Here is a 20947-nt window from a genome sequence, read left to right on the forward strand (position 1 = left end):
TCGTAATTAATCCAGATGACAGGGATTATCAGCTCTGACTTCTGAAACCCGGATCCCACAATCCATGAGCCTTATAATGAGATAACTGTAGACCAGAGACCAACATGAGATCCAGAGGCAGCGTGACACTCCAGAACACGCCTCAAAGAGACTTATCATCACACACACACACACACATTGATAAAACGACTGTCTTCACACTCACGCGTCTTATGGGTGGACCGTAATCTCTGGTTATGAATTATTATTGGTCACCAGAGTTCGAGAGCAGCTTTGACATTTAAGTGTAAGGAAAATCACTTTGAAACTGCAGTATTGCTGAAAGCAACTCATAATTTAAATACTTCAGTGTTCAGAGTCACTGTAAGTAATCAGTTGGTTAACTTTCAGAGTAGTGTTACACTGGGATGCAAAACATTCACTTGGTTACTGAGTGATATGTCAACTTCTGCCTCAAACAATGGCACTAGCAAAATAAATAATAGAAGATCTGGATTTCAAGAACATCAAATGTCAGCGGTTTTTGTGCATCTCATGACCAAACAAGTATATGGTATACTATATAGGAGGATACATAGAAAACATATTGTTGTTCAAAAGTTTGGGGCCAGTAAGAATTTTTTTTCTATTTTTTTTTTAAAGTAATTAATATGTTTATTGTGCAAGGATGCATTAAATTGCTCAAAAGTGACAGGAAAAATGTATAATGTTACAAAATATTTATATTTCAAATAAATGCTATTGTTTTGTGAATTGTAATTTTAATTTAGTGATGTTCCACCCCAGAACTGACACGCAGCAAAAAAACAACCCATGATAAACCCACAAACTTTCTCTGACTCATTCAGGGCGTTCTGCATTCAGACGGCGTTCTCTGGCGCTCGCTGAATGAATGCATGAACTCTCCTCCGTCTGTCCATCCCGCAGGGAGACGGGAGACAGAGATGGAGGGCTGTCAGGAGAGGATGCATTAACAGGCTTTATCTTCTAACTAGATCTCAGGGTCTCTCAGGGTCTCTCAGGATCTCAACGACTCTACACGTTCAGCTCTAAGTGGCATGAAGTATTCAGAAAGCCTGCGTATTTCTCTCCTGATCCTCAACGGGCCTGTGTGTTATTGTGGTAGTTTGGTGCTAAAACGCTCTCTCGATCTCTCTCTCCGCGGGGCTCGCGGGACCTCGGAGAGGCACGAGAGGGTGATAAAGGCATAAAAATGGCCCCTGATCTCTCGTTCCAGTTTTTCGCTCCATCGCTCCGTGTTTGCGTGTCGCAGGAAGTCGAGCTCCAGATCAGGACGAGCAATCGCACGTGGGACGGATGATCCTCGCGACAACGAGCATCGTGTTCAACGTTAACACACACGGACAGTCATCTTCCCTTCAACACGACTCCCTCCCTCCTCTCGTCTTTCTCTTTTCTTATCTGTCACTTCTACACACTTTCATCTCTGCAGCCTGAGATTCTTTTTCTCTTTTCTGTCACTTTCAATCAGAGTGTCTGTCGCTTTGATTGCGGGCGCTCTCTCTGCGTCTGCTCACCGATCAAACACAACAGCAGCATTAAAGAGGGGGAAAATGGCACTTTGTGAACGCATGAGTTAATTAAAATTCAAAGATCGCTGTTAATTAAGCAAGTAAAGGCGTCTGAAGGCTGAGAGCGGAAAACGTGTCAGCCGTGATGACCCACGGAAGATAAGAAAGCAGAACACTGTGACGTACAAAACACAGAACACAACATCTACAGAAGTGACAAAACAAGCAGGACAAAAGTTTAGAGAGAGAGAGAGAGAGAGAGAGAGAGAGAGAGAGAGAGAGAGAGAGAGAGAGAGAGAGAGAGAGGCAGGAAGACAGAATGATGGATAGAGCAATATGCACCGAACATTGTATAAAACACCAAGTGACCAATAGGAGACAGACAGACAAAGATAGAATGATACATAGACGGATAAACTGGATGGATGGACAGATAAATAGAATGACCAATAGAATGACAGACAGACGGATACGGATAGATAGAACGACAGACAGATAGAACAATGGATGGATGGATGGATGGATGGATGGATGGATGGATGGATGGATGGATGGATGGATGGATGGATGGATGGATGGATGGATGGATGGATGGATGGATGGATGGATGGATGGATGGATGGATGGATGGATGGATGGATGGATGGATGGATGGATGGATAGAATGACAGACAGACGGATAGATGATAGATAGAACGACAGACAGACAGATAGATGGATAGATAGAATGACAGACAGATGGATGGATAGATAGATAGGTAGAACGACAGACGGATAGATGGATAGATAGAACGACAGACAGACAGACTGATGGATAGATAAGATAGATAGAACGACAGACAGACGGATAGATGGATAGATAGAACAACATACAGATAGATGGATAGAACGACAGACAGATAGATGATGGATGGACGGACAGATAAAGCACTCAGAGGAGTGGATAAAGTAAAACAAAAGCGGTTGTGATAGAGAGACAGAAAGACAAACAGATAGATGTGGCCGAATGAGAAACAGATGGATAGATGAAAACGAGAAGTGTGTCATGAATAATTGAGCAGAAACAGAGGTTGGGTTTTTAGATATAAATGTAAAAGTGGTGTTAGCAGAAACCCGTCTCACTCTCCCTGTATTTTTAATAGGTGCTCTTTAAATATTCAGAGATGCGGAGGGTGGAGGGAGAGGAGCAGGTTAAAGCAGATGAAAATGGACAAAATGAATGAATGTCTGCAGGGAATCTCTCAAGGACTGCATTAAGAGCCGAAGCTGCTCTGATTAGAACCCAGACAAATGGAGGAGTCGGAATATCCAGCAAGAATAATTTAGAGAGAGAGAGAGAGAGAGAGAGAGAGAGAGAGAGAGAGAGAGAGAGAGAGAGAGAGAGAGAGAGAGAGAGAGAGAGAGAGAGAGAGAGAGAAAGAAAGAAAGAAAGAAAGAAAGAAAGAAAGAAAGAAAGAAAGAAAGAAAGAAAGAAAGAAAGAGAGAGAGAGAGAGAGAGAGAGAGAGAGAGAGAGAGAGAGAGAGAGAGAGAGAGAGAGAGAGAGAGAGGAGAAAGGTGACATATTAAACAGCAGAAATGAAAGGAGAACAAGCTACCGGGTGAAGGAAAAAAGAGAAGGAGAAATGATGAATGTTACTAGTGGAAACGCACGAATGAAATTGGGAAAGGAAAATGAGAAAGAGGTCATGAAAATGAGACGAGGGGGAACAACAACATGCATTTCCATGCTACAACAGAAGCATGGTGAAAAATTAAATGTGCCTGCAGGAAAAAACAGGACTCAAAGACACACACACACACACACAAAGTAGGACTCCAGAAATTAACACACACCCTTGTGCTTTAAAGGTTGTAAATTAAGGTCAGTTTGAAATGTAAGACGCTTTAAATACCACGATTGTTAAAATGTCACTTCATCAAGACTCGCTAACAAAGAATGCTTCTTCATGCACGAGTTGTTCACTTGAGGGGGAAAAAAGAAAGATTTGACGAATCAGACCAAACTATGCTCAACTGAACACTGAACGTTTCATAAAACTTCAGAAAACAAACTCAGAGTCAGAGTGCTGATGTAAAATTTAATCAGAATAAATTGGAAAAGTTTCTTTAGGTGAAACAGCCGAACGCAAGTTCCTCCGAAACGCTGTTTGAATTAAAGTCGACCGCAGAAACCTACTTTCCAAGGCTCTGACATCTTCAATTCGGCGAGAGTTTTGTTCCGAGGTTCAGAGTGCGTAATTATTTTTTGTCTGTTTGGGCCTGAAGCAAGAGTTAGACACCATAATCAGCGATTAAAACGGAAAAATAATATGAAAATTCTGAGAGAGAGAGAGAGAGAGAGAGAGAGAGAGAGAGAGAGAGAGAGAGAATCAGCATGCTGCTATCAGCTTTAGGCACGGGGCTTTAATTTCTTTGAAAATGCAAATTAGTTTCACTGCGTGTGTGCAAGCCTGTGTGCCTGAGTGTGTGCGTGTATAAAGTACAGTATAACTCTCCAACTTTGATGATATTTGATAACACGAAGCAAAATCTCTGATAATCTCACAGCCGTGACATCTCCCTCAGCTTAATTTAATTGCACACGCGTAAACGCCCGACCGCGGCCCCAGATCCCGCTTTTCCGCCGCGATAAGAGCACGCGTGTGACTTCTGATATCTTGTCATCTGTATCTTTGAAGACGCATCTCTCTGTGGTTTCTTCCCAGTTATTAGAAGCATCAAACGCTCGCGACATAAAATGCGCCACTGTGAGCTTAACGCCTGCAGGGTGCGTGGTTAAAAAAAAAAAGGAGGAATTAAAAACGATCTCCATCTTCAATCAGCGCTGCATGTTTGTGTGCATTTCTCCACATCTCCCTCGCCCGCTGGAGGAGGAAAACGCGACCATGTGACGCTTTAATATTTGAGGTGTCAAATATACGCCAAGACATGAACATTTCTCTCCTTTGTGCGGCACACTGGGTCATATTCAAATAACGCCATATGCTCGAGTGCATATGGTAAGAGACACAAATACGCACCCCGTCGCTCGCTGCTTCTTCTGTGGGTAGGTCGCATGTGGAGCGTGTGATTTATCGCTTTTCACAGTTCTTTGCCTATTTACCAGCGTTTCTCCAAATCCCCATTAGAAATCTCCTTCTCTCTTTTGCATCCTCCTAAACGGGGATAAGAATTAAAATTCACAAAAGAACACACTTTCCTCTCTCTCTCTCTCTGGAGCTCGTTTAAAAAGTGGCTAATCTCACAAAGATAAAGCGCAGATTAAACGGAGCGAGCGCAGAAACGTATCTGTGGCTCCAGCAAACATTTGAATGCAAACGAATGCTGGAACGAAGAACCGGCGGCCGCACAAAGGCACAGACGGCTTGCTCGATAATCTGTTGCGTTTGGCAGAGCCGGTGAGGCCAATGAACAGATGTGTTTGAGGGTGATAAAGAAGGTATGAATGCGCAAAACAACACGTTATGCAACCCGAATGCGAGAAGAGGGTCAGAAACGAGCTTAGAAGGACTGACAGACCAAACTTCACCTTCAAGAAAAAGATGGGCACCTTAACGCATTAAACGCTGTTTCTAGAAAGCATTAAAGATAATGCGACTATCACATAAACACATTATGGGGCTCATCTTTGGAAAAACAGCAAACAGCTTCAAAAACAAGACGAGATCTACAATGCGCACAGAATACTAAAGTACAAAGCACAACAGAAGTGGACCGTACAGCGTCTCTGTGCGCGTGTGCCGTGCATTAACCTCAACGTGAATGAAAGAGCCAGATGTGAGATTATGCATTCACTCGAACTCTCTTCACACAGCAAAAACACAAAGAAATCTCATTCGTCCGCAGATATTCATCCATTAGAACCTCAAACCCGAGCTGAATGCATTACTGAGCGCGATCACAGAGGCATTTCATTAGTGTTGTTTGCTCATTTGATGAGTTATTTGAACAAACTCCTCACACTGATATTCAACTTTGGTGCATAACTCGTCGGCACGAACGACATCTCGAACTACGTGGCTTGTGGCATCTTTAACGATTTTTTTTGTTAAAGGGGTGGTATAATGCCCTTTTCACAAAATGTAAAATAAGTCTCTGATGTCCCCAGAGTGTGTGTGTGAAGGTTTAGTTCAAAATACGCCACCGATATTTTTTTACAGCATGTTAAAATTGTCACTTTTTGAGGGTGATCAAAAACACACCAATTTGTGTCTGTTCCTTTAAATGCAAATGAGCTGCTGCTCCCGGCACAGAGGGCGGAGCTTCAAGACCTTGTGTCATTTTTCCTCACACAGACATGCACTGAAAATTGCATAACTCGTCGGCACGAACGACATCTCGAACTACGTGGCTTGTGGCGTCTTAAGTCTTAAGTGAACGTAAACAGTTGAGAAAGAAACCAGATGTGTACCAGTATATTCGGCACGTGCATTCAGTCTTAAAGTGACAGCAGCCTAATAATTCTGATGCGGTTAGTGTCATGTTAATAAAACAACAAAATACAGCTTTAACAAAGATTTATCCAGATTTAATTTCTACAGTGAACACAATAGTGTTATTTTCTATTAATCTATGCTTGTAATTTGTGTGTTTGTTCTTATTTTATTACTGACTGTTCACTTGTTTGAACTTTGAAAAAAAAAAAAACTTGAAGTTTTTGCTGTGGTATCAAAGTATTTCAAGTGAGCTTTAAGCAATAAATGAAAAGCAAAGTTACATCCATATTTTTAGTACAGACCTTTTTCAGAGCAGTGTCATGAGTCATAACAGGTATGAAAGTGAGGCTTTGAGGGATAGACTGCATAAAGCTCCTAGATCACACCATTTTCCACAGTTCATGTTGTCTGGAGTTTAACGGCCTACTGTGATTTCTAGGAAATATATTTTTGCAGCGTTTCGTCAACAGAACAATCCAAAAGCACACTTAATAACAGTTCAACCCACTGAAGAGATGTGTGTCTGTTCCTCAGCCTCACTTTCATTCAAAGATGGCGCTGCTGTGAATAAGGTCTATACTTCAGCCATCCACGTTCAGCGTGACAATTTTTGTGGATGGTGCGGCGTACAACAGCGCATGCGCAATGTGAATGTTGAGACCGAAGAGTCCACTAATGATGTACAGTGCAGAAGTCGAAGAAGAGAGCGTAAAGAGAGATACAAAAAATGCGGTTGATGCGGAACGTGGAAAATGAAGTATACCAGGGGCCGGTTTCACAAAGATAGACTTTGACTATGGCTTAGATATTGTAGATAGTCAGACTTCAGATAGACATCTAAATCAGACCGTTGCACAAAGCACTTAAGACTCTGACTATCTTAAGTAGGACTACTCTGGAATGCATTCTGGGTAAAATAAGACACTTTTCAAAACTAAAAACATGGCGGATCAAGTAAGCGCATTCAACCGCTCAGTGCAGTTTACCCCAGCGGAGGAGTATAACAGTTACAAGGACATTTTACTTGGGAAATTTAGCAGAGAATGTAGTAACAAGAAGAAATGTTTAAATTATGAGCCATTTCCCCTTTTCTTTTGGCTGTTTGTAATGTAACTGATTGTTACTGCTGGTTGCCAAGGTAACAGAGTCTTAGACCTCAGTTAGCCTGGAGGTAAGGTGTCTAATTTTTTTGGTCTAAATTAAGTCAGTCTTTATTTTTGTGAAACAGTCTAACTTGCATTAGACTAGTCTATGAGCAAATTTTAGACTCGTCTAACACTATAGACCGGTCTAAAATAGCTTTGTGAAACCGGCCCCAGGGCCTATAGACAAACCAACCACAACACTCTTATCACAGCAGTGTTCAGATTTCTTCTGAAAAAGTGCAAATCTAATTCTTTTAATAGAAATCAAATTACCAACGTGAAATCCGACTAATATTAGTTGTAAACAAACACACTTCTTCAGCATTAACAGCATTAATTTCACGCAGGGAGAAAAATTCATCTTATTCTCCCACGACAGTTTCAGCAATTTACTCTCCCCGAGACTCTGGATGTGATTTATGGTCATTATTATTGTTTTCACAAGATATTTTCCATTTGCCTCATGAGAAAGTTCAACAAAACTCAAACTTGGGTACAACCAACGTGGCCTCGAAGTGCAACAACAATAACGAATGATTCCCTCTGTTTCTCCATCCATTACTAAACAAATGCTTGTCTTAAAATTGTGATATTCTACACTTATGAAACATGTACATTTACAGCTGAAATTGAGCTTGTTTCATACTTGGTGTGAACTTAGAATAAACAGAACAATATTGTGTGTTTGTGTACACACTAATATAGTCATCATTCTTGATGTAAACGGGGCTAACACAGTTATTTAGCGGTTTATTAATGTAAAGCTGCTTTGAAAATCTGTAATCTATAAAGTGTTATATAAATAAATGTGACGAGCCTTTCAAGGGAGTTTTATTTGACTATTTTCCACCGAAAAATAGTTAAAATGTTAATTTAACTTCAGGTTTAATTATTTTTATTTTTTTTCAGTTTGTGTGGAGCGGAGGGAAAACTTTAAGTCCTTAAAGTCTTATTTCAAAAAGTGTCAAGAAAAATCCTGTTTTCATTTATATGACTCCTTTTCATTATCAGTTATAATAGGAAAAGCGAAACGTATGAACGCGCAGATAACCAGATGGAGAGAGCGAGAGATTGATGCAGGAGAATAAAACGGTAGGAAGAACATTCCGAAGATATTACGGAAGTCCTTTTACTTCCGATAGGCCGGTCAAGAGCAATTTCCTACATCCCACCAGCTGAGCCGCACAAAACTGCTTCCAATATAAGAGAACGACAGACTCTGAGGGACCGTAAAGCAGCAGTTAATGGCACAAAACCACACCACTGAGATAAGAACAGCCCGTATAAACAGACACGCTCATATCAGCGCACTTCAGGGAACCTCTGGGTTTATGAGGACATTAAGACCTGACTTTATATCTGGGCTTTTGGGAATCGTTGAAGCAGGTGGTCCATTCTGAAGACTGTTTTATGAAGGACACATTAAGATTGAGACCCTTATAGACAAACACAGCAGATGAGCAATGTGTTCCAACCGCCCGTGAGGACCAAAACAAGAAGGTATTAAGAGAATTTTATGAAGGATTTAGACATGACGGTCTTCTGGGGACACAAAATATGAGAACAGCGAGATATGAGGACAGAATGTACCAGAATCAACTGAAAAGAATAATCATATTTCACCCCAAACTAAAAAAAATAATAGCAATATTTGGCTTAAAAGAGAACGTGGACTATTTGCAGGACCAGTACAATATTTGTTGTGACAATGTAGCACATTTCACCCAATATTACCGTAATCGTTATATGGACATTAGGAATCTTTTTGTAATTTATTGATTCTAATTAGATTCTCATTACTGTAAAACAGATTTTTTTTTTTTTTTGTGAAAAATTCTAGATCAAAGCTCAGTGTAAGGAATATTGGATCCAGTCTCTTTACAAGAAATAAATAAAAACTAAATAATCATCATCATTATAAAAAACAAAAACAACAACAACAACAATAATATATTGTTGAAATGATGAATATAAATATAATGATGCTAAATAAATAAATAAATAAATAAATAAATAAATAAATAAATAAATAAATAAATGCATAATTTTTCCCCTTTAGATTTTGGGGTAAATATGAGCCATGAGATTCTTGAGAACCAAGAACTTTCTGCTACGGTCTCTTTAAAAATGATGTGTGTAAATTCCCTCTATAATTGCCAAACCTCCGCATAGATTCAGGAAGAAGCGTTTAAGACATTTTGTTTTATGTAAGTGGGGCTCAATTAACATTCTACTGAGACACGAGGTAGACGACAGCAAAACACCCTGTCGACCTTTAGAAGTCGAACGCCTTCACTACAAATGAGTGAGCAAATGAGGGTCAAGCAGGAAGATATCGATCTAAACGGCGTGAAAGTACCAATACAAATTATGGATCTGTTGAGTTACTAACTTTTTGAAACACTAATTTGTGATTTAGAGATTACCAAAGGCAATAATTTCACACACTAGTCTCAAGTTAACATATTTACCCTCGGCTTCACAGACAAGGTTTAGGTCTGGTCCCAGACTAAAATGCATGTTTGAGCTGTAACTGAGAGCAAATTGCACGGACAAGTCTTAAAATATATCAGTGTCATTGTTTTGTCTTAAGATGCACATCAGTAATGTGTTTTTCTAAGGCATGTTTATAAAAGCTACTTAAATGTCCTGATTTGACTAATCCTGCTGCCAGGTGCATAAACAGCCATCATGTTAAGACTTTATCTTATGAACCATTATGTCCAACTAGCAGTTAGTTAAGGGTAATCAGTCTTACTTTTCGGTATCAAATTAGACCAATCTATGTTTTTATGCAACTGACTTAAAGTTATATTAGCAGTTTATGCAACTAAGCTGTGTCTGTGAAACCAGGCCATAATGTTTAACACTTTTGGCTAATGTTTTAAGTCTTCCCCCATCGTCAATGAAATACTAACTGAGAGACGAGTCAAAACAGCTTTCAATCATCTCAAAATAGCAAATATTGTAGATTTATTGTCTGGCTGATATTCAAGTTCAAGTCAAGTCAAATGTATTTGTATAGTGCTTTTTACAACACACATTGTTTCAAAACATCTTTACAGAATATCATGATGTTAATTTAATATTTATAATAGGTCTGTGAAAAGATTAATCGCGATTAATTGCATCCAAAATAAAAGTCTGTGTTTACATAATATATGTGTGCGTACTGTGTATAATTATTTTGTAAATATAAATACACACACATGCATGTATATATTTAAGAAAAATGTTATATATATATATATATATATATATATATATATATATATATATATATATATATATATATATATATATATATATATATATATGCAAATATTTCTTAATTTTGTACATGCATGTGTGTGTATTTATATATACAAAATAATTATACACAGTACACACATATATATTATGTAAACAGACTTTTATTTTGGATGCGATTAATCGCGATTAATCTTTTCACAGCCCAAGTTTATAATAACTTGATATCTACATGCCTTATAGACCTTATGCACTAGAGAAACAAGTGCACAGCCATCTTTAGAATAGTGTGTTTGAACTTGCGTTTTAATTAGCTTGTGAAGTGGGTTTACTTATTGTAGAGTTAACGAAAGTTATCATGAGCATTGTAATGATTGATGCGGATGTCATAGCAAATGTAAGTAGACCGGGGAGATTTTAAAACGAGAGGTTTATTCATAAATCCGTAAGATCTTACCTTCATGTGGTGGAAACACAAACCAGAACACAACAAGCGCAGCGTTGAAAAGGGGCGGAGCTACAGAAGATCTATAGTCACATTAGTCTGGCTATAATTCAAGTTCATGACTAATACAGTGAGATCAGAAGGAAGCACAGAAAACAGCAAGAGTCGTACATTTGCATCCCACTCTTTTGGTTGAGATGTATGCGTGTGTCCTCTGCTGTCACACTTGTGACTCTGGGTCTATAACTCTAAGTGAGTCTGGACAGCAGGGACTGATATGAGACGAGACCAGCCGCAAGTGTGTGTGTGTGTGAGATAATAAAGTAGGTCGGAGTATACATCAGAGGAGGAGACGTACGCGTGCTCGTGTTTGTGTGTGTGAGAGCAGAGGTGAGTGGCTGAACGAGATCCTGAGAGACTCAGCTGGTCTCCGTGGAGACGGGAAAAGCAGGACACCAGCGAGACGGAGAGAAACATTAAAACACTCACAGAGAGAAGCCAATCAATAACACACACAACAAACCTGACTCGCTTTTAAACGCAGAAGTGGAAGGAAAATTGCAGGAAAATAAAACCGCCCTCCATCGAGAAATCTCTCTCTCTCTTTCTCTTTCTCTCTCTCTCTCTCTCTACAGGTTCAGTCATCAAAACTCAAATAGCCTCTATAAAAATGCCTCAGCATTTGGCTTAGAAAATGGAGAAATGAGTCTCTGGCCTGCACATGCACCGATATAAACGCGATCAAGAAAGCAATCTACATTTTTATATCTTTCAATGAAGTAGAGCGGCGATAGCCTGTGGAAAACGCACTGCCAGGCCGTTGCTACACTGTTCTGGGTGGTTGCTAGGTGGTCTGAAGTCTGTAGATATGGTTTGAGTCTTTGGGCCCTATTTTAACAATCTGAAACGAAAGTATCAAATGCGAAACGCAAGTAACTTTGTGGGCGGATCTCAGGCGCTGTTGCTATTATACCGGCGGGATAAATTACTCTTGCGCCCGACGCAAATCTAAAATGAGTTGGTCTGAAGTAGCTTCATTATTCATAGGTGTGGTTTGGGCGTAACGTGAAATAAACCAATCAGAGCGTCATCTCACATTCCCTTTAAGAGCAGGCGCGCTTGTTCCATGGCGGATTGCTATTATAACGGCGGATTTGCCAGGAGCGGTTCACAGCCGAGGAGACCGACGTTCTCGTCAGGGCCGTAAAACACAGAGAAGTGACATTGTATGGGGATGGAGAAACCCACACAAATAAGCTTTGGTTAAACAAATAATTTGGGTAATGTGTAAGCTAGATTTATGCCTATTTTTCACATCTTCATGGACACCACAATGATTTCCCTCGTGTGGAATATATTTCCTTGTAATTATGTATGGTTTGCAAAAATTGGAACTGCTGCGTCTGTGTAGATGAGAGAAGCAAAGTGTGTGTGCGTTGTGCACACGCTACATTATGGCCAAACATGTGCCCTTAAAATAGCCTCTGAACGCGCCACTGACTTTAGACTAGGTTTTTCCTGGTCAGTGGTGGAATTGTTTTCTAAAACTGCAAAATAGCACCAGGGAACGTTTGCGCCGGAACACGCCTCCTCTTTTCACTGAAACGCCCCCGGGAGTGCAAGTTCATTCCCTAATTTACCGACATGCGTCTGTCGAGGGAAAAGTCCGCTGTGCGCGGGTGCAAAATAGGAATGATACATGCGTCGCTGTACAAAGTCAATTGCGCTGGGTGCAAGATAGGGCCCTTTGAATGCACATCCGTGGGATTTTTTCCCTTGTTTTCTGGTCCAGCGGATGAAAATTATGATTTTTAACTAAATTGGTAAATTTAAATTGGTGATTTACTGATGACTTAGTAAAGTAACAGCACACATGAAGGGAATAATCATTCATGACAAGTTCAATGCTGAACTAACCGGATGTGAAGTGATTCACTAGCAATATAAGCTATTTCTTCCATGTTAATCAGCCCCAAATCTATAATTCCGCTATAAATTAATCATCAAAATGGACTTTATGGACTGACAAACATTGGATATTAAAGGGATAGTTCACCCAAAAATGAAAATGCTGTCATCATTTACTCTTCCTCAAGTTGTTCCAAACCTGTATGACTTTCTTTCTTCTGCTGAACACAAAAGAAGATATTTAGAAGTAAGTCGGTAACCAAACGACTGATGGACCCCATTGACTTCCATAGTAGGAAAAAAAAAATACTATGGAAGTCAATGGGGACCAGCAACTGTTTAATTACCAACCCTCTTTAAAATATCTTCTTTTGTGTTCAGCAGAAGAAAGAAAGTCATACAGGTTTGGAACAACTTGAGGAAGAGTAAATGATGACAGAATTTTCATTTTTGGATGAACTATCCCTTTAACAAATCCTTTAAGTTTTATGAGAAAGACCATCACAAAGGCCATGAAAACACAAGGTATGTGTTGCATTGTGAGCGTGAATGACACATCACAGCACATGCATTTCAACACATTATCTGTGTGTTGTCATATCCCTATTTGCAATCAGGATGCGTTCAAATCACTAACACTGAGAATGAGCAACAGTAACACCCTCGGAATGGAAGAGGAAGATAATGTGCTTGAGGTCCTGTCAAATTAAATCAACAATCAGTGGCGTGACCTCACTGAAGAGGTCATCGACCCGCGACCCCACCGTCAGCAGAGGTCAGAGGTCAGCCCTGGCTGTCGGTGGCGTCCTTTCGCTCGGCTGGAGAGAGTGATGTGACTGGAGGTGAGAGAGAGAGAGATATGGCTGCGGCCGTCTGATGGAAAAGAATTGCTCAAGGACACACACACACACAAGCTCGTGTTTTACGGACAGGATCGGACAGATGGAAGATCTGAAAAGGGCAGCATTCATTTACAGTCAGATATCAGAAAAGGTTATCCTACATCAACTCAGACAGCTGGACGCGCACGCACACACACACACACACACACACACACACACAGCGAGCTCAGGTGGTCCTGAGGAAAACAGCTGCCAAAGATGACATTTCAAGGTTTCGTTTTCCATATTCAAAACAAAAAACACTGTCTCTCTGTGTGTGTGTGTGTGTGTGTGTGTGTGTGTGTGTGTGTGTGTGTGTGTGTGTGTGTGTGTGTGTGTGTGTGTGTGTGTGAGATAGAGAGAGAGACTGCGGCGGATGCATGACAACATCACACTCTTTGAAGGTCATTTGCTGAAGGGCGCAACCACATACACAGGCCTAAAAAACTCACACACACCTTGTTAAAGTTGACAGTGCTGTATATCGTATCAGATATAAATATGCAATAAAACTGTAAAGGCCACTCTTAGAGGACAAAGAGCAGGTGGCAGGAAACACACACACACACATCTGACACTTGCTTCTTGCTCATTTCTAATTCATGAGGGGCTTTTGCATACAGTCACCGAAAATATGACATCCAGGCGAATCTCAGGAAACACTTCAAGAACATGTGCGGGTCATTTTTCAAACCAAAATATGATGGAAAAAATAAGATTATTTTCGCTCAAATCCTTGTTTTTTGTGTGTTTTTTTGCATTGTTATGCTTTTATACTTTTGTTTTTGCTTTGTTTGTTTTTTGTTTTTGAAATTAATACATTTACCACAAATCAATTAATACTACAGCAAAATGATAACCTGTATCATAATTCATTGTATTTGTACATCATGGTAGTAATTATTGCTCATTTTAAAAGGAAACACTGTATTTATAATAAATAAATACAATTGGTAAATAAAAACAATTATTACAAATAATGAATAAAACCAAGAAATAATCAATATAATAATTTCTAGAAAATTAAATTAATATAAAATAATATTTTCATCAAACGTCAAGAAATGGAGGACAAGATACTAATGTTATTTACGTATTTTTATATACTATATCATTATTTTATAATAATATATAAATACATAACATAAATAATAAATAATATAAAATCTATTTTAAATTAGCTTTTATTTTGATAGATTTTTATTATATTTATATTTTAATTTACTTTAAGTTTTAGTAATTTTGTTGTGATTTACGTTTTCTTTTTCAGTTTTTTATTATATTTAGTAACATAACTTACTACATCAGTTTTAGTCTTTAGTAATTTCAGTACTTTATCTTAAACGTTTATACAATTTTACTACAGTTAGTTGCAAAGTTGACATTTCTAAATTTAAAGTTTAAGTAAACGATGAAGTAGACTAGTATTTAATATTTAGTAAAATCAGTAATAAAATCACAAAGCCAAACAATAATCAGGAATAATTAAACAAATAAAACAGTTGATAAAGAATTACTGCAGTAAATTAATAAGGATCTAAATCTAGAATAATGAGAATTGTATTTTTTTTAAAGAAAAAATAAATCTAGAATAATGAGAATTGTATTTTTTTTAAAGAAAAAATAAATCTAGAATAATGAGAATTGTATTTTTTTTAAAGAAAAAAAAAAGGGTAAAGATTCAGATTTTTTTAGCCTTACAATTACGAACATTTGAGAGGAAAATGTACTTGTTTGTAATGAGAATAATGCACAATGCAACAAATCTTATCGATCCTAAATCTGGCTTCATTTTCTTTATGCTTCAAAGTAGTTTTTCTTTTGGTTTTTTTGGTGAAATGTAGACATTTAATTTTATTCAATTTCATATTTTTATTCAATTGTCTTTTTGTATAACGTGTTGTTTAATTGAATTTTACAGAGTTGATTATTGTTTTTCTTTTCTCTAGTTTTTAAGCTTAATAACATCTGGCAAAGGGACTGCCAATGAAAACCAGCCTTTGGGCTAATTTGGGTATTTATATTCATGAATGTTGATTAATGTACATTGTCCCTTTATAAAAAAAAAAAGAAATGTTTTCATGAAATTCACGCTTTCTTTCGCTAAACTCTGTCTCGGTCATCATTAGACTAAGCGCCGGTCCTGATGTTGTTCTCTACACTGAGATGACAGTCATCTCTTCCACATCCCTGTTTGACCCAGTACCCCGGGGAGAGTCTCAGCAGACACACACACACACACAGATGCGCAAGCACAGAGCAAGGGGCATCTCTTACCTTTAGAGGCTGTGTTCAGAGAAGGAGAGAGAGAGAGAGAGGTTTAATGTGTGATGTGTGTGAGATGTGTGTGTGATGTGACTGGAGGATGGATCAACTCACTCTTGGTCTGTGTGGAGAAGGTCAGAGTGAGTTTGGCAAACAGCTCCTTGTTCTCATAGCGCTCCTCCTTCGCCTTCACCCAGAAACTGCTCTCAGAAAGATCCTCCGCTGCGATCTAGCACGACATAAAACACTCGTCAGCACCTTCATCCCTTTCATTCTACTTTACCCATTCACACGCTTCATATGCTTTCAGCTTTTCTTTTCATTCATCCATCATCCAGCCAACACATGTAGTCCACACATTTGTCTATTCATCCATCCAATTCATATACCCATTCAATTACATTTCCATCTTTCAATCCATCCATTAATCATAAAATATTTGAATCTTTTCTCCAAATAATTCTTCAAAATGCTGAAAAAAGGAGAACAAGAGACCAATGTTATGTAAGTATTATATATATATACTATTATAAAAATATAGAAATATAATTAATATTATAAATATAATATAAATAAACACTGCAAGAGACACAATGTACCATGAGATCAAACCCCAAAACAGACAGTTCTGGTTCTAACATCTGATTGGATGAGCCAAATGTGTGCTGTTGTAATTGGCTGGCACACACACACACACACATTTCTGTCTTAATGTAGCATGTTTTTTAACAACAACAAACATTACAGCTGAGCTAATGACACTTAATGGATGAACTGCTTTGTGTGATTTTTATTATTGTTAATGCTTTTATGTAGTGATATTGCGCTTAACAACATCAACCAAGGTAAAAAAAAATAAATAAATAAGGGTAGCGTTCGGGCTCGAGAGGCTTATTGCTTTAACACGGCCCTGGTCTCTGGACAATATCATTACGTAGACACCGCTGATATGATCGTTCGGCTCAAATGTGTTTCTCCATCCTTTATGGACGCTGCACTGATTTAATGGACCGTAGATTGTGATTCTGGAGTCCGGGGCTTTATTTTACCCCCATTCGAGAAGATGAAACGCCACTGAGCGCTTTCTCACAGTCTCAACGCATAACCTCATTTACACAGAAGAAAAGCGCTGCAAGTCTTGGGAGTAAAATGAGTTTAACAGCAGTGAACAGGCTGTCAGGATATCAGTGCTAACCGCCTTCAGACAGCAAGCAAAGACAGAATGAGAAATGTAGAACAAGGATTAGAGGAAGACAGAATATGATAATAGACAGAGAATAAAAGAGGGTGAAACTCATTAAAACGGATCCCGATTTTACGCACAAAAGAGAGAAAGGCGACGCGCCCCCAATGCACACAGGGACGGCCACACAAAAAAAACGCTCCATCCTTTTGTAATTCTCTCCTCCTCTCAATCTCTCGCTGTTAATGCACATCGCACAAAGCTTTTTAACGTCCATCATTCTGTCTTCTACGGCCCTGCGACTCGGTTATCTAATATGGCTAAGCCAGGATTTATTTCAGACCTCTGGAAATATTTAATACATATTTTTATAGATTTATATACATTACTGTTCTTTTAAACTTTGTTAATCAAAGAATCAATTCAAATCAATGTTCAGAATTGATGATAATAATAAAGAAATGTTTCTTGAGCATCAAATCCTCATATGTGACCCTGGACCACAAAACCAGTCACATGGATACATTTTTCGAAATTGAGGTTTATATATAATCTGAAAGCTGGATAAATAAGCTTTCATTGATGTATGGTTTGTTATGATAGGACAATATTTGGCCGACATACGACTATTGAAAATCTGGAATCTGAGGATGCAAAAAAATCAAAACATTGAGAAAATCACCTTTAAAGTTGTTCATTTATATTCACGATTGTGCTGCATTCACTCACACAAATAAATGTTTTATAGATTTACGGTAGGAAATGTACAAAATATCTTCATGGAACATGATCTTTACTTAATATCCTAATGATTTTTGGCATAAAAGAAAAATCGATCATTTTGACCCATACAATGTATTGTTGGCTATTGCCACAAATATACCCGTGCGACTCGAGACTGGTGACGTGATCCAGGGTCACATTTCAGAATGATTTCTGAAGAATCATGTGACACTGAAGACTGGAGTAATGATGCTGAAAATTCAGCTTTGATCACATTCATTTTACAATATATTCACGTAGAAAACAGCTATTTTAGATTGTAATATTTCTTCTCAATATTATTGATTTTACTGTATTTTTGATCAAATAAAGGCAGCCTTGGTGAGCAGAAGAGACTTATTTCCCAAACTTTGAACGGTAGTGTATTTGCTCTGAAATATATTAAAACATGTTTTTCTCCAGTCAGAGGAACAATTATTTCAACCAACAGCCACTGCAGCCAATTAGATTCAAAATAATCAGTGCATGAATGAAAATGCAGTAAAAACGTATTTCAAATGATCAAGGCCTGTTTTCCACACTGTTTCTCACTTAATGCACTCAAGAAAGAATACAGCATTTCATCCTTTTCATTTATATGCACCGCTCTAACAGAAATATTATTAACCACGAATCAGAGTTTTGAATGAATCAATCACAGAAAGGAACGGACTCTTTGCATCTGAAGATGAAATCATAACCGCCATTAAAACATGTGTCTCTCTCACACTCGTACAGAAGCAGGACAAGGTTCTGTATAAAAGGTAATCTTTAGGAAACCTGAAGGGATAGTTAAATTATACCATGATTTACTCGCCCTCAAGCCATCCTAGGTGTATATGACTTTCTTCTTTCAGCCGAACACAGAGTTATATTAAATAATATTCTGGCTCTTCCCAGCTTTGTAATGGCATTGAATAGTGCCAGAGTTTTTGAAGCTCCAAAAAACGCATCCATCCATCCATCATACAGGACTCCAGTGGGTTAATAAAGGCCTTCTGATACGAAGCGATGGGTTTTTGTCCGAAGCCAGTGATTAGAGTTTATAAAGTTTTAAATATGGATATTTTCTTACAAAAACCCATTGCTTTCGCATCAGAAGGCCTTTATTAACCCACTGGAGTCTTTTATGATGGATGGATGGATGCGTTTTTTGGAGCTTCAAAAACTCTGGCTCTATTTAATGACATTACAAAGCTGGGAAGAGCCAGAATATTATTTAATATAACTCTGATTGTGTTCGGCTGAAAGAAGTCATATACACCTAGGATGGCTTGAGGGCGAGTAAATCATGGGATAATTTTCATTTTGGGGTGAACTATTCTTTGAAAAATTGCATTAGTATTATTGCAATTTTCACAATGCTACTTAATCTGATAACGCTAGCAAAATCATCATAAATACATTGGTATATTGAAACTAATCGGCCAGACCTTGCAAGAATGTACACTTGCAAATTGTGTCTGAATTTGTGTAAAGTATGTGTGAATGAGTGGCATTCACAGTCAGTCAGAGAGCATGTTGATGACTCTAACCTTCATTTCTACTGGAATGTGAAAAGAAACAAAAATCAGAGAGGAGAGGAAGAGAAAAAGAGATATATAAGGGGAAAGCGGAGGAGGCAAAGAAAGGTTAGGACACGGAGACAAGGTACAACCTCTAATGATACAGCAGCATCTAATTACCCAGAGAGAGAGAGAGAGAGAGAGAGAGAGAGAGAGAGAGAGAACAAGAATAGTCTGAGAGCATGAGAGGGAAGCCAAAAAACGTTAATTTAAATTACAAAATAATGCTGTCCTTTTTACCAGCAATTTAATTATCTTTCAGAGACGCAGTCAAAAGACACAGGCTTATTAAAAAGCTATTTCACTGACATCCTCAAAGAGCCCTAACCACTGAGACTCTAAACACTCATGAATTCCACTGAAGCCATTAAAGAGTAGCTTTAGGCAAAAAGGAGACAGGACCGTTTTGATGTTTTTACTCTTGTGGAGGGCGATGGAGAAAGAGAGAGAGGGAAAGAGAGAGATCAGAGGAGGAGAGGAGCGTGTTCATGATCAACAGCTCATAGTCACCCATGATTCACTGCTGCACACGGGACGCGCGTCACTTACAATGCAAGTGGGCGACATACGGCTACATACAACTAAAAAAAAAAAAAAAAACGTATTTATCAGTACTTTCGTCTTGTTTCCCATATCTAAACTATGGTCAACTTACTTGAGAAGCAAAACTGCATTAGTCTTGTTTTGACTGGCAACGTTTTTTTTTTCTTTTTTTTTCTCATTTTAAGTATAAATCAAACTTTATATTTATATTTAGAATATAATATTTATTATATTATAATTATATTTTAATTAAAATACATTAATAAAATATTAAATGGGTAGATTTAGTATTTATCTAGTTGGGATTATGTTTTTAAAAATATTTGTCAATATAATATAATTCCAGAAATGAATCACTATTATTTATGATTTGCCTTTAATGCATTCATATTACTGCTTATTTCCACACACACACACACACACACACACAAAAATCATATTCTCATCTTGTGCAATGAATCTTTAATTGGTGTTATTTTAATATAATTTATAAACTCTTATAATTTTGGTTAATATATAAAATTTAGAATTTAGATTTTTCATTTTGATTTTAGTTAAAGTTTTAGAATTTTTGTATTTCTTATATATATATTATTTATATATAATATTTATTATAATATTTTCTTTTCTTATTTTTGTAATTAAACTAAACAACAATGAGAAATGTTGCCTTGACAACTAGCTGAATTTTTTTATATTTTACTTTAGTTCATGTTTATCTTAGTTCAAGAAATGAAAATACAAATAATACATAATATAATATACATAATACAAACAATCAACCTATGTACGTTACGTATTATAACGAATGACTGTAGAGGGCGCCAGTGGCCTGGTGTTGTTACACTTTACAGCATGATCAAATCCTTTTTTAATTGGCCAAACACTTAATTCAAATGTTAACAATCTTTAATATTTGTCCACTTCTTTATGACAGAAATGCTTTAGCCACTGTAATTTCTTGAACAAGAACGTGTGGACATCAAAACAAGCAAACTCAGAGTGAAAGTTTAAACTTTTATTTTGAATTTG

The 20947-nt window shown here is 37.8% G+C and overlaps 1 protein-coding gene across 1 annotated transcript in view; it reads right to left on the reverse strand.

Moving 5' to 3' along the window:
- Window positions 1–20947, reverse strand: part of diaph1 (diaphanous related formin 1) — a 119070-nt gene that overhangs the window by 46918 nt on the left and 51205 nt on the right. The window contains exon 17 of the mRNA XM_079892031.1: window positions 15977–16091. Within this exon, the coding sequence (XP_079748157.1) occupies window positions 15977–16091 (115 nt within the window). The remainder of the gene's footprint in view (window positions 1–15976; window positions 16092–20947) is intronic.

Source organism: Squalius cephalus (genome assembly GCF_949319135.1).
Source record: "Squalius cephalus genome assembly, chromosome: 14".
In the NCBI taxonomy this organism is placed as follows: domain Eukaryota; kingdom Metazoa; phylum Chordata; class Actinopteri; order Cypriniformes; family Leuciscidae; genus Squalius; species Squalius cephalus.